General features: G+C 40.4%; 1 protein-coding gene across 3 annotated transcripts in view; it reads right to left on the bottom strand.

Moving 5' to 3' along the window:
* The window catches only part of LOC130177290 (diacylglycerol kinase beta), a 104854-nt gene that overhangs the window by 70122 nt on the left and 20180 nt on the right, over positions 1 to 14552 (bottom strand). The window contains exons 3-7 of one of the 3 annotated variants that reach the window (XM_056388881.1): positions 10326 to 10402; positions 5010 to 5030; positions 4116 to 4266; positions 1796 to 1858; positions 1139 to 1405 (exon numbers count right to left, since the gene is read on the bottom strand). In XM_056388881.1, the coding sequence (XP_056244856.1) occupies positions 1139 to 1405; positions 1796 to 1858; positions 4116 to 4266; positions 5010 to 5030; positions 10326 to 10402 (579 nt within the window). The remainder of the gene's footprint in view (positions 1 to 1138; positions 1406 to 1795; positions 1859 to 4115; positions 4267 to 5009; positions 5031 to 10325; positions 10403 to 14552) is intronic. The other 2 variants (XM_056388883.1, XM_056388882.1) reach the window with 2 other exon arrangements.

The raw sequence follows: 14552 nt of genomic DNA, 5'->3' as shown, positions 1-14552 counted from the left end.
TATCACCTGGTTTGTCTCCAGCGAACAGGAAGTATAAACTTTTATTAGATTTCTTTTGTAATCATTGGAATGGGGCCCAGTGAATAAAGGACTGCTATAGATGTTGGTGAGGAAAACCAGGCCAGTTATTTTCAATATTTAAAACTTTAGTAAGTTCTGCTGTAACTATATTCTGTGGTACAATATACTACAATACAGAAATAGGACAATATATGCACATCATGGAGGTTTAATACGAACGTTAACTCTGTTCTATATGAACTAAATCTGACCAGTTATGTCTTCTGAGGGTCTTCTTGTCTTACCTGCACACATTCAACACACATTCAATGTTAGTAGCTACAATTAAATGCCATCCACCAATAAAGTGTCAGTGGTGTCAACCACTGAAAATGTTTATGTTGCTGAAAAATGAAACCTAAAATCAACATTTACATTGTGGCTTGTGTTTAGATAAATGTTCAGACATTTAAACTTTTATTTTATTCTTGAACTTTTTTAAATTAAGAGAATCTATATTTTGCAAACAGTACTCGAACATATAATTAAAGTAATAACTAATGTATACTGCAGCTAATGAATACTATTGAATATATGCAACACTGCATTAATCTGTCAATGATTTTATTCTATCAGCAATCAGCAGCTATATTAATAACTAAACCCTTACATGACAAAATTTAACCATTAAATTTAATATTAAATAACAAAATTAATTTGAATCAGAAAACACACAACACAACAGAAAACTCTTAGTTCACGTGGCAACAACTTAAGTGAGGACAGATGAAAATATTTTGTCTGTTTCCAAGGTGATGAATTACAGTCAAAGATAAAGACAATTAAAAACTGTGAAACTATCAAAAATATTTTATCTAATTTTTATATCTTATTATACTGTATTAGTCATGTTTTGTTTTCATTCAAACGTTGTTAGTAATATGGTGAGTGTATCTATCAACGAATGCTGCATCATGTATTCTATAAAGTCATAAACTGACTGTATGATTACACCCTCACAGTAAACCACACTGGTTTCCTGCCAGGACACACTACAGGTTTAACACTGTGACTCTGTATGAGATAAAGAAATAAGTACCACTGAGAAGTAAACAACACCACCTGCTGTCAGTCTCACCTGGTGAGAGTTTGGGGGACACTGGCGACCTGGCGGGTCCGGCGTTGGGAGTCAGGGCATTGCTGCTGCTGCCCTCTGAGGTCTTGACCTGGGTGCAGGGTGATCGGTGGGGCCCCGCAGGCGTGTGGCCCCCTGTCCCCGAACGCTGCGAGGAGGAGCGAGATGAACAAGGGGAAGTGGTGGCTCCAGAGCCTGCGGTGCTCATCACGCTGGAGTGCTCTGGTGTGTGACGACCCATCGCAGACAGGATGCTTTTCCCGTTCATCCCTGAAAAGGCGGAGAAATTAGTTGAAGAGAAATTCTGCAAGCGGTGCAGGGTGAGGGGAGGGGGTGATAGATGCACAAAGAGCTGGTTCATTGAAAGGAGCAACATAAAGAAACACTGTAAAACTTCACAACAGCCAAAATACAAAACCATCAGGACACAGAGAGGGACAGGAAGCGGGTAAAAATCACTACATTGCATTAAAACTTGACACAGTTACCATTCACCAAGCATCAAGTCACTGTCATCCACTGATCCACAGGCAAAATACCATGAACTCACATCGACACAACAAGAGCACACGGGAGCAGGAGGTTATAGCCAGCAGGACTCTTGTCCCGTTAAGACAACATCACCCTCGTGATAGGGGGCAAGTCTGCCTGCACTGGTACCTGTAATGGGGGCACAGGCCACTTCGGTCTGAATAGAGATGCCTGCGTCAATGGAACAGGCTTCTGCGGTCAGTCATTGTTTCGGGGGCAAAAAGGAAAGACAGCGGCAGACGCAGCAAGAAAGAGTGAACATCAGTGAAGAAAGAATACGACATGTATAGTTTCTATGAACAGGTGCATCAAAATAAAAGCCCTATTTTTGAATGCTTTGTCAGGAGCAGAAAGCCACATCATATAAGTGGACAGAGCTTCTGTTATACAGTGTGTTATAGGACAAGAGGCAGGCAGCATAACCGGTGGCAATATTGTTCATTTTATCTCTTTGTTCTGACTGGAGGCTTCAGATATAAAAACCACCTGGTAGATGACAGGCCGATGATGATAAATAAAATAAATCTAATCCACAACAGCCAATAGAAACATCACTAGAAGACACTACAGGATTTGATCAGCTCAGCCTGGTTCATGTCTCATTATTCACGATCGCCACCAGGTGGCAGTGCAGGCTCTATCAGCTGCAACACTACACACACTGAAGCAGCTGCAGACTCCACAACAACCACTGAACTCCTGATCAATTCTCTTTTTTTTTCTGGATTCATTACGTACAGTATCACGTCATTTTGTACTGAACCTTCCTGAACATGATATATATTTGCTTTTTTTACTGCGAGCAGCAGGTGGGACGAGAGCGGGGTTGCTCACCAGCTTGCTTGTGTATTTTCTTTACACCTGGAGGATCAAAAGGAATCTCCACTAGAAGCAGATCACAGCAAGGAGAATCTGCTAAAGTTCAACATGGGAATATCTTATTTATTTTGTGCAGTGTGCTCATAACTAACAGAAAGAGCAGCGGCAGCACCATCAGATTAGTGACTCTTCAAACTCTTACATCGTATCCTGATAAACTGTCCAGAGCCGAAACAATTAGTCAATTAATGGACAATTCATCATCCTTCATGAATCGTTCCAGTCAATTTTCCAAACATTCTCAGATTTCGGCTTTTAAAATGTGAATCTTTACTTCCTTTCTTTGTCATATATAACAACAAACTGAATCTTTGAGTTTTGAGCTGATGGTTAGTTACAACAAACCTCAGCTCTGGAAAATTAAAACGACAATTTTCACTATTTTCTGTCATTTCATAGACAAGGGTTGCTACACGCTAAGCTAACTGAGACACTGGGCCCCTTGGCGCCATTGATGCCACCCAAAGTGACATGCTGTCACTCACATTTAGTCCCTGCACTTGCTACCTCTTACTTTTACAAGCGTTAAACCACGGAAATAGATTTCTAATTCAACAGTCCATCTGTCTTCTCAGCTGCTCTGCAGTGAGGAGCAGACAGGCAGAGCTCAGAGCCAGGGCCCACGCAGCACCCGTGTGGAAGGATGGAGGCAGGCAGGGTTTACATACTGCACAGAGATGTCCTGCAACGCCCCGCTGATGTTCGACCTCCGCTCTGGTCAGTGTGAACTCAACTTGTTTTTTTTTTTTAAACATAGAAAGAGTCAGTTTGGACTAATGTGCAAAGAGACAATTTCAATCAAAGATGTAATCCATGTGAATTGACAATATTTTTCTGTTTTTGCTCCTTGGTGCTAACTGAGCAACTGTTGTGGTTTTTTGACTGGTTCTTCACCCACCAGGAAAAAAGATCAAACACTTTGAGATGTATTCTCAGGGGACGGCTCCCACTAAAAACTAAGGACGTGTTCTGATAGCTGGTTCCATTTTGGATCTGGTTCCAAGTTTGTAAAATATGTGTTTGTTAAACTCTGCAGCCAACAAATCTCTTATCCAATCTTTCATCAACGTTCACTAAGCAACTCTGTTGTTAACAACAAACATGGTGGACCAAAGTCAAAGAGCTGGAAAATATTATTTTTGCTCCATGACAAGTCTTTCTAGGAAACTCTGATGGATATTAACATCTGTTTATGAACTGTTTTTCACAGACAGATTTTTGTCTTAAACTCAAATAGAAGAAACATTAACTGTAGCAGCTAACACTTTTTCCATTTGCCTTATAATTAGGACCAAATTGCACAGGCCTATCTCAGCGATGTCCTGATAATTAACAGCTTAATACCAGGAAATGTTTAGGGAACCATGACGAAAGCTTACAGGGAACTGGCTAGAAAATACAGGACCAGTAAAACACAGCGTGGAAGACTTCATGGATGAAACGGCTATGAACACCTGATTCATTGCTGTGTTGTAGCAGCAAAAACAAATCACACGAAATATGGATTATGACTAAAACTAAGTGATCTGTGGTGTTCAAAGACGCAACCACAAAAACACAAGCTGCCTACCCAGTAAGCTCGCTCCTGCTCGAGACTGGTCGGGAGAGCAGCCTCCCGTCTTGCTCTTGAAGGAGGTGAAGAGGTGCTGACACAGCTCCTCTGGGATGTCATTCTCCAGGTAAGTGGCCATGAAGAGCTGGAAGCCCTCGTAGTCGATGGGCTGCGTGGGAAAGGAAAGAGCAGATAGGTTAACAGGATCACTGAGGAAAACTTGTGGATGAAGTTCACACCAACCACGGATGGACGGTCGGTTTATTACAACAATGAGAAAAGAGGAAAGTGTGATGGACTTTTCGATTGAAGTTGATCGGCCCTGAAATGAAAGATTTGTGATGACATGCCAGTTTTTTGTTTTTTTTAAATGTGACACAGCTTAATGACAATATGATTTTAAGCCATTTGAATGAAAACATTTGTTGTAGATTTTATTGCATGTCCCCGTTTAAAGGTCAGTAAAATGTCAGCAGCACAAAGTCTGCCGGACCAGTCAACTGATCTCTGAGGTTAGCGAGGGCAGGATGGAGGTGCTGGGAGATAAAACCTCCACGTTTGGCTTCATGATTTTAAAAAAAAAAAAAATTAAAACAATGTAAAGAAAGAAATACAGACACCAGCACATGTTATATCAACATTCCTGAGTTGTTGTGATGAATACAGAAAATGTAATGCTCCTTCCATTTACCTCCCCCCTCCCTCAGCTGCCCCTCACACAGCCATGTGGTGGGTGCATAGTAGCACCGAACTCAAGGACCCCATGAACTTTGGCCCTTTCCCCTCTGGCAGGGTGACAGACCATCTGTAGCGGATAAGGCGGGGTAATGTTATGTTAGTGGACAGAATGTGCATGCAGTCTGCTGACACAGACACCACACAGCATGCAGAGCCCGCCGGGCTGAGGCTTACTTGGTTGAGAACGTCTTGCTTCTGTTTAACAGTTGGACGAGTGAAGAGAAGAGAGGAGGAGGAAGGAAGGAAGGAAGGAAGGAAGGATGGAAGGAAGGAAGGAAGGAAGGAAGGAAGGAGGAAAGAGCGAGGGAGGAGTGGGTAGAAGAAGAGAAGGGGTTAGCTACTTTGTGTGAGGTAACATGTTCGGTGAAGATGATGATGGTGGTAGTAGTTGCAGACCAGGCTGGCTGCTCCTCCGTCCTGCAGAGACTGTCTGGTTCTTACTGTGCTGCACTCACTCATGCACACTCAGTCACAGCCTGAGACCGTCTGACTGCACAGTGCAGCCCTTACAAAAAGGCAATCATGACCGCATTTCAAATTAAAGGGAATCACATAAGCGCAGGTATGATGCACTGTGACGCAGACATACAGACTGCACCTGTTGTATTGTGCTCGCCGGCTCACTGGCACGACTTACTGGCACGACTAAAATAACCACGACCAACAATAAGCCATTGTGAAAACTCATTTGGCACAACAGCAGCATGTTGGACAGAAGATCTGAATTTGCAGCTGCAGTCTGGTGGACTTTTGATGACATTAGACAGTAAAAAGAGAAGTGAATGCTTCCTGGTGCTCGTCAGTCACAGTGAATGGAGGAGCACATGCAGAAAGGTACAGTAACAACATGGTTTTATCATTCCTGGTAATCAAAATGAATCACATCTTATGAACCAGTAGACACCAAAGAACTATTGAGAACACCATACATTGGAATTTGAAAACAATTTCACTAAAGTCATTGTGTATTTGTGCGATGAATAAGAAATAAACCTAATTGTTTTTAAGGTTATTCTCAGGGGTCTTAAATTAAGCTGAAAGCTTTTACATCCTGTGGATTAGACCAACAACTACAACACCACCAGTAAAAATCATGATGTATTAATAATATTAGTAGTTACACCAGTGTTTTTCCTTCTATCTTCATCTGTACATGTCCCATTCTGTTAGTTCCCAAACAAACATTTAACGACCTGGCTTTTATTGTGGAAACTCTTGTAGCTTTACCTTGTTTTATCTGTGGTTTTATGTTCTGTGTATTTATGTCTTAGGTTCTGTAATGAGAGCTGTTTGATCAGGATGGGAGGATTTTATCACCATGATTTTATGGATAAAGAAATTGAACATTTGGATCGATGCAATTTTCCGCCTCTTTGTGAGGTTACTGACAAATCATGTTATCAGTTTATTTGCCCTGTTTTTTCTGAAGCCACACCCAACTGATCTGGTTCAATACATCTGTGCTTTTATTATCTATTTGTGGTCTTTTTATTTCTCCACCACGGTTAGTAACCAGGTCCCCAAACTATATATAATAAACTGTATTGTCATGTCAGTCCGGCTGAATTATTTGTTTAACATACGCTCACATCAGTACCACAAGTGTTTGCCAAATCCACTTTCGGTGTTGATGTGGTCAAGATTTCCTCCAAGGCTTAAACAGATCTGGTGCAACCAAATGCAAATAAGCTAAACAAACATAATAAGACTGCGTTACAGTCTAACTCTAACCTTCTCCTCTCAGGGAACAGTTGATTCACACCAAAATAGGAAAAAGTAAAGCTGATCCCTTTTGCACGTCAAGATTTAGTGGAAATATGCTTCTAATATTCTTCTGTTCGTCGGGCTTGGAGCTGCTGTAACTGACGCCCGTCATAAAAGAACATGGCGTGATGAGGATCCTCCTCCCTCGGCCCAACACTGTTGACCTAACCCAGCCAGGCATCATTCATATCAACTCTCCTCTCCTTATTTGGCCAAATAAACCACAAGGCTTTAATTTGCTGTGCATCGTTTAGCACGGCAGGTTCAGATAAATATACTGATCCACACTGCCATAGAAAACACACACACACACACACACACACAAAAAAAGCTGTGTTCATATTTTGATAGATTGCCCTGAGAGTAAGATCTCGTCCCCCTGGAAAACACGTTCACCCCTGAGTCTAGCCGACGATTATCTCCCCCACGAGACGGGCTCACACTCAAGGCTGCCAATCTGTAAATATTCCCCGAGGGCAGCTACGACACATTTTTACACGGTTCACTTCATCTTTTTTTTCTCCCCTCACTTCAGGGCAGGGTATGGAGGGGGCTACCGTCCCTGTCTAGAACCCAGATCGGCGGAGCAGGTCTGTCCATCTGAAGAACAATGTTATCAGACTGAAAAAATGAGAGCGCCATTTGTGGTAAGCTGCAATCACCTTAGCGCAGTCTGAGAGGAGCTGCAGGCAACACATGAACAGAGGAGGATAAGAACCTGGGATGTGCTTTAGCTTAAGACAGGAAACTGATTTTCAAGAGTTTTATGCCTCACTGATGCAAAAGCTGCAAGAAAATAACAATTTAACAACAACTTATAGTGATGCAATGAGGACAGACAGGTTAGAAAACGCTCAAAGTAATTAAAAAAAATACTGTCAAATAATTTCTATATGGATTTTTGTATTCTTGTTTGATTTTCAGCCATTTTCATTTTTGTATTGTTTGAATGGTGCAGTAACTGTTGCAATATAACACACAGCTTTACATGTGCTTCCAAACTGCTTCATGCTGACCACTGTCACGATGTAGATGAAATGATTTTATGTGACATCATCAGTTATGCACGGCTACATGACATGGTGCTAAGTTGGTCGTGTCTGATGGGTATGGAGTCTTCAAGTGAAGGGAAACCCTGTGGGTGTTAATGCGCAGCCTCTGTCGCTCTGTCACTCATCAATCACTGAAGATTATGGCGCTACTGTTTGTCAATGGAGAAAACTGAACACTGCTGACAGGTGCAAGTGTCAGTCATTGTTCTCTCTTTTTATCTGTTGTCCTTAATCAGCTTTTTAAACTCCCTCAGAAGAGACAGGATCATAGTTTGGTTTAAAATGAGCAAAATAAAATCAGTGAGTGGAAAGAAACCGAGGTCGTAGTCCGAGTAGATTCCACTACAGCTGGCACAATGCACCGATGAGTCATTAGAGGTACATGTACACACTCGCTCTCACACACACACACACACACACACACACACACACACACACACACACACACTGATACATGGCAGAAGCAGGGCCGTGGTGGTCATCGTGGCGCCAGGTGACAGCGTAGCCTAAGACAGCCCACGTGAACATTAATTCTGGTTCCTGTGGCGCCAAATGTCCGGCCGGGCTGTTAGTCATGTCATCAGTAATACTGAGGAGGAGCTTAGAGCAGGGTGGAGGTGATAATGAAGAGAGGAGGAAGAGGAGGAGGAGGAGGGGGGCTGAAGAAAAGAGAAACTAAGAGGAAGAAGGGTATCAGATTATCATGAACATCAAATGAATATACTCTGGTTTTGTATTCTATGGCTCTTTACTGATAATGCTCTTTAGCTCTTTATTAATATTATTATGTATAATTGGGCCAATCACAGTCATTTATCGCCCTCCTACATATAAATATAAGGTCATTCTCAGAACAATAATGTGAAATTGATTATGTCAGATGATTAAACTTCATCTGACCTCTACAGATGTAAAAACGATGGAACTAGTCTGTATTATTTGCTAGTTTATGATCAACAAACTTGCGATCCATAATTTCTTGCCCTGCAGTATAAATTTGTGGCATGCTGACAGCGGGTGTAACATCTGCAGGTATATTCTGGGATTATGTTTTTTAGACAGAACATCAGGATATTAAATGAAGATTAATTAGATTATTGACTTTGTTGTGAAGTTTATTATTGCAGCAGCTGACAGCAGTACAGCTCAGCAAGGTGATGTGCAGGTGAGAAGACGTCCAGCCGTTTATTAAAACTGGGCTAAACTGAAATGTTTACGTTTATGCATTTGAATTATTATATTTAGTAAATGTTTAACAGGTTCTACAGGTATATTTCTGGGCAAGAGTGTCTAAAATGTGATGCCACCACAGTGATGGCCGCTTGTTTACTTAGATACTGATCAGATCACGAGATAAGATGTGCTAGGATCTGTCCGTTTCAGCTCAGCAGGTCACATTGATTAATTGATCGAACTGCACATACTTTACTTCATTAATTAGAGCAGCACACCACATCAATGCTGTGGAAAAAGAAAACCTTCCTTCATTCAGCAAGTATCCAGGATACATTATACACACCAGTGGACACACAGCTGGATTTCTTTAATTAGATGACATTGTATTGTGGCTCTGAATCACATTTTCTCTTGATTTGGCCCAACAGTGACATAAACACAGGCAATAAAGCCAGTCAGTTCACATGTACAGTATATAACTGTGACACTAAACATGGCTCAAGTCAGGGCTCAAAACATTTCTGAAACACCAGTAAGAGTGGCCTTTAAATGTAGATTTTGAATTCAATCTTCTGCTATCAAAACTTTCTCCACACTGACAATCAAAGGTGACGATCAATGAAACCAAACAAATCAAAGCTCATCAGTCTGTTTCACACTGTTCCTCCGAGCTGGATGATAATAATACTTTTACACCATGCGACGACAAAGACAAACTAGAAAATGCACTCACTAGAGCGCAGACCTCCCCCAAGGCCAGTGTCAAACAACACACAACAGACTTCAGAGAAAAAATTCTAATTCAAAGTAAATGAACCGTATCTGCCCCAAAACGTAATGGGTTCTTCCCTGATACATGTCCCATCCCTCGACCAAGTTTGGTGCAAATCGGCTCAGTAATCTTTTTGTGATTCTGCTGACAAACAAACAAACAAAACAACAAAGACACAGACGAAGTAAAAAAAAAGACAAAATAGTGAGAAGCAGAAGTGAAATTTTCACCGACTCTCACTGCGTCCCCTGAATATTTATAACAGGATCAAATCATGTACGCAAAGTTACAAGTAATTGGCAAGTGATTACTATTATTATAGTTTACAAGGTGGGTAATAATCTATGTTTGAGACAGAGAACGTGAAGAAAGTCAAAGCTGTAAAGAGCAAAGAAATTAGAGACAAAGCCCAGACGACGGTATAAAACTGCTGCAGCCACCAGTCTACGGTTCAGCTGGGAGCTGATCTGCTGACGTCAGGTGACAAAGTTAGTGCGGAGGGTGTGTCTCCATCACAGCCTTTATTCAAAAACGGGGGGGGGGGGGTGACTAAGCATTTCTGTGATTGGTTTTACACTGAATCAGAGGAACCAATGACGTCACTCCATGTGTTTGTGTGCGCAAAGGCAGCAGTTGTGACACAGTGTGAGCAAGACAGAGAGAGAGAGAACATCGACCAGAATGTGATGAAGGATAATGGAGTCAGGAAGTGTGGTGCAGACACACCTGCTCTGGGTTGTATTTGGAGAGGACTCCTTCGCCGTGAAACTCGTCCAGCACATCCTTCAGCTTCTTTGTGGAGTCTGAGGAGGAAAAAACACTGTTTTGTTATTGCCCCATGTAGACACAGCGAATATGTTCCCCCAAGCACTTTTTGTAATCATATCTGTTAGGTGAAATGTCCCTCTGGCTAAAATGTTTTCTCCAAACTGAATGAACACACTGCATCTCACTAATGAACGCCCTGATAAATACCCATCTGTACCAGGAAGTGCTGCATCAGTTGAGCAGAGCCTGTGACTCACCCTGTTAGTTAAAAGTAAAAGGGAACAATGTGTCCGTCTCACTTTTAGATCCTAATCCCGATTCATTCAACACACACAAAATGTGACTGCAACACTTTGTGCACACTTTACTGTGTTATAGATTTAATTGTAAATATATAAATTAGCCATTTTTGATCATCAATCTACATCAGGACAAAGGTATAAAACCAGTTCTAAAGCTCTGAGCTCCCATGGAGAAAGGGGCCTCAATAATTGGGTGAAATGGAAGAAGTTTGGAACCAGGACTCATGACCATGACCTGAAGCACACAGCTAAGACAACACTGTGGCTTCAGGACAAGTCCTTGAGCAGAAGCCCAGACATAAACCCCGTAGAACAAAAGTGAAAGACCTGAAGGTCCAATCTGACAGAGCTTGAGAGGATCTGCCAAGACGAAGGGGATAAACTGCCCAGATCCAAGTGTGCACAGTTTGTATAGACTTACCCAAAGAGATTGAGGCTGTAACTGCTGCCAAAGAGGCTTCTACAAAAGGGTCTGAGTACTTTTTTAAATGAGAGATTTCAGTTTTTGATTTTTAATAAATCTGCAAAAATTTCACTTTGTTGCTATGGATTATTGGGAATAGATTGATGAGCAAAATCCCCAATTTTATCTATTAAAAATCAAATGCAATTAAATGTGTAAAATGTGAAGTGAAAACTTTGTGAAGCTGCTGTGCGTCACAGATCCTCTGTCCAAAACACTTACAGGGGACAAATGTACACAATGTAGATCAGATCACCACACCAACACCATTACCTCACATACTTGCGTATGCACACACACACACACACACACACACACACACACACGAGCTGATTTCACCAATCATGTTAGCACTCATAATCAGCTACAGACAACACTTCATTATTTTTAGTGCTCAGCAGCTTTGCAGCCTGTAATGCTTTCCTGTTTCTGTCCTGCATCACACGTCCACAGAGAGATAGAGAGAGAGAGCGAGAGAGAGAGAGTGAGAGAGAGAGCAAGCAAGAGAGAGAGAGAGAGATCTCAGCCAGTTCACTGCATCAGCTACATGCACAATGTGGTTATTGAAAAGAAAATATATTATTAAATACTCCAAGTCACCAGCATTGAACTAGAGATGCAACTAACAATAATTTACATTATGAATTAATCTGTGGATTTTTTTTTTTTTATTCATGAATTGTTTGGTTTATAAACTCTGATAATCATTGAAGTCATTATCAACAAAAATGCCAAACGTTCCCTGATTTCAGCTTCTCAAAAGTGAAGCAGCTGCTTTTCTGTTTTATATCATTGTAAATTGAATGTCTTTGGGTTTTGGGCTGTTGAGTTGCGTATTTTTCACTATTTTCGGACATTTCATAAATTAATTGATTAGGGCTGCAATTTATTAACTAACTAAATTTTGTCCATAAAATGTCAGAAAATATTGAAAAGGTGATGTTATCAATTATGTTGTTTTGTTCCTCTTCAGTTTAAAATTACATAAAACAAAAAAACCCAAACCAAACTAATCATCTAATTCAGAAATCCTTGCTGTTGAACCATTTCTGATGAATCAACTAATTGTTTAAGTTGTAACTAATGATCATTTTCATCCTCAATTAATCTGATTATTTTCTCTGTTAATTGATTAAACATTTTGCCAATTTTCGAAAGTCCAGTGTTGACATTTCATGTTGTTTGTTTTGTCCGACCAACAGTCACATATTCAGTTTATTATCACATAATAACACTCAGAAAACCATCATATCCTGACATTTGAGGAAATCCAGTAAAACATGACTCAATGATTTATCAATTACCAAAATGGCTGTGACCGATTAGTCAATTAATTGTCTGAGTTCTATTTGATTATATGGCTTACTAATGACACTGACCCTTCAGCCTGATAGTGCTGCTCCCTCACATCCCTCCTGCCTCTACAGCCAGTGTCCTTCATTAAGTCCTTGATTGATGGGTGCTGATACACAAGCCTTCCTGTCTTTGCACTCCTCTCCATCAGTGGAAATGAGACCTCCCCAGCCGGCAGGGGCCTCCCATGTGTGCACATTCATCATGTTTCCATTACAGTCCTTCTCTAGTGCAGCCCGACTTATAAACTACAAACCCTGTAGACCTGAGCAGCAGCAACATGAATGGGGTGAAGGTTAGCCATGATTATTTTCGTGTCCTCTCCTGTCCAGGGTTTTAACCTGTGCAATATAGTGTGACCTGTGTGTAGGTGGCTCCTGAGGCTGCTGAGATACACATCGTACTGCTGTGACAAGTTCATGAACTTTACAAACTGGAACTGAAAAACTAAAAACCGTTCTTACTTTATAAAAACACATAAGTAACTGTATCATTCTGAAATGACTTGAACTACATGTAAACTGATGTGACAAGACAGAATTCGCCTACATGACAAAAGACCAGAGAGAAAATCAAACAGAGGCAGTTAATTAACTAATTAATTCAGAAATGATACACCTGGTGTCAAGAAAATCCATCAACTGCCCACTGACTGGAAGTGGAGTTTTAAAAGTCTAATGTTAATGTGAGTGGCACCACTTTACCTTGAAATCCACTGATTTAGAATTTAAAATGAGCATAAAAACATTTGAATAATGGTTTATAACAAATTATAATGTAGCTGTGAGCAGATATAAGTGTTTATTAATGTATTTGGTAACAACTATAATTCCTCCCTTGGACACACATAAGTAGAGGACAGTGTATATAAAATACGTCTTCACAGGAGAAGTTATAACTGACACATACTATTCATGTATAAACACTAACACTGTCCTCACAGCCGTCTATATATGGCTTATAAATGTAAGAAGGGGGACTTAAAGGAAAGTGTTACCATGTAATTGTCTGCACAGAATTACTAATATTTTCACCGGCTGCCGCTTTGCTCTTCTTCTCTGGATTTACGTTAGCGTATGCTAATCAGGTTCCTATAGCAGGCGCCACAGGCTGTGGAAATATTGGCTTTTTGGTTTCACCTCAGGGAAATATGTTATAATTTCATGATTTTGAATTTCCTGGAAAATCAATAAGAAAAACATTCATGCATAAACTGAGATGGCTGACGTTTTTGAAATTGGCCACGACATTTATCACATATACTGTACATCTGAAAACATGCACAATGTCTGGCTGACATGGCAACATGATCGCCAAATAGAAATTATACTACTAAAAATATTTCTGTATTAAATTTAAAGTGTTCATATAATTTATCCATATTGATCCATTTTAAGATCCTGCATATTATATATATATTAGACCCCAGGGAAGATGCATTAAATCAATAGAGAACTCTTAGTTTTATGTTGAGGTTTTTTTGCATATGTTTTGATGATAGTAGGATGAGTAACGTTAGACTAAAGATAAAATACACACTACTACTAAACTAACAGTTTCTAATGATCAGACATTTTGTTTTGTGCTGGGACCCGGTCGTTTGTTGATGTATGTGGACTCTATCTCTAAGTTAGCTAGTGTTTTGGCATATGCATATGTTTATGTATGTATGTAGTTGTATGTGTCTTTGTGAAACCTATTTATGAATTCCCTGGATCTCCTTGTAAGACTTTGAATGCTGTAATGTACCGTATGTTATGTGTGTAATTAAAAAACATTATTCTCCCTCCTATATACAATTAATTACATATAGATCCATTACATGTGTGCAGCCACACATAATCTGTAGGTACAAGTAGAAAAAGTCAAGACTAACCACGGCAGCAACCATTTACTATATCAGGTTTCAGTATTTAGACTCTCCCCTCTGGTCTGTGACCTTCCAGTCAATAATAAGCTGTTGTTGTTTTACTTCATGCGGGTCTATAAAAGAATGACTTATGCATGATTGAGTAATTCCTCCGCAGACTAGCCTGTGTGAGAGAGTAATACTCTATTCATCATCCA

This window comes from Seriola aureovittata, chromosome 11 (assembly GCF_021018895.1).
Source record: "Seriola aureovittata isolate HTS-2021-v1 ecotype China chromosome 11, ASM2101889v1, whole genome shotgun sequence".
Lineage (NCBI taxonomy): Eukaryota > Metazoa > Chordata > Actinopteri > Carangiformes > Carangidae > Seriola > Seriola aureovittata.
This window is presented reverse-complemented; position numbering and strand designations above follow the sequence as displayed.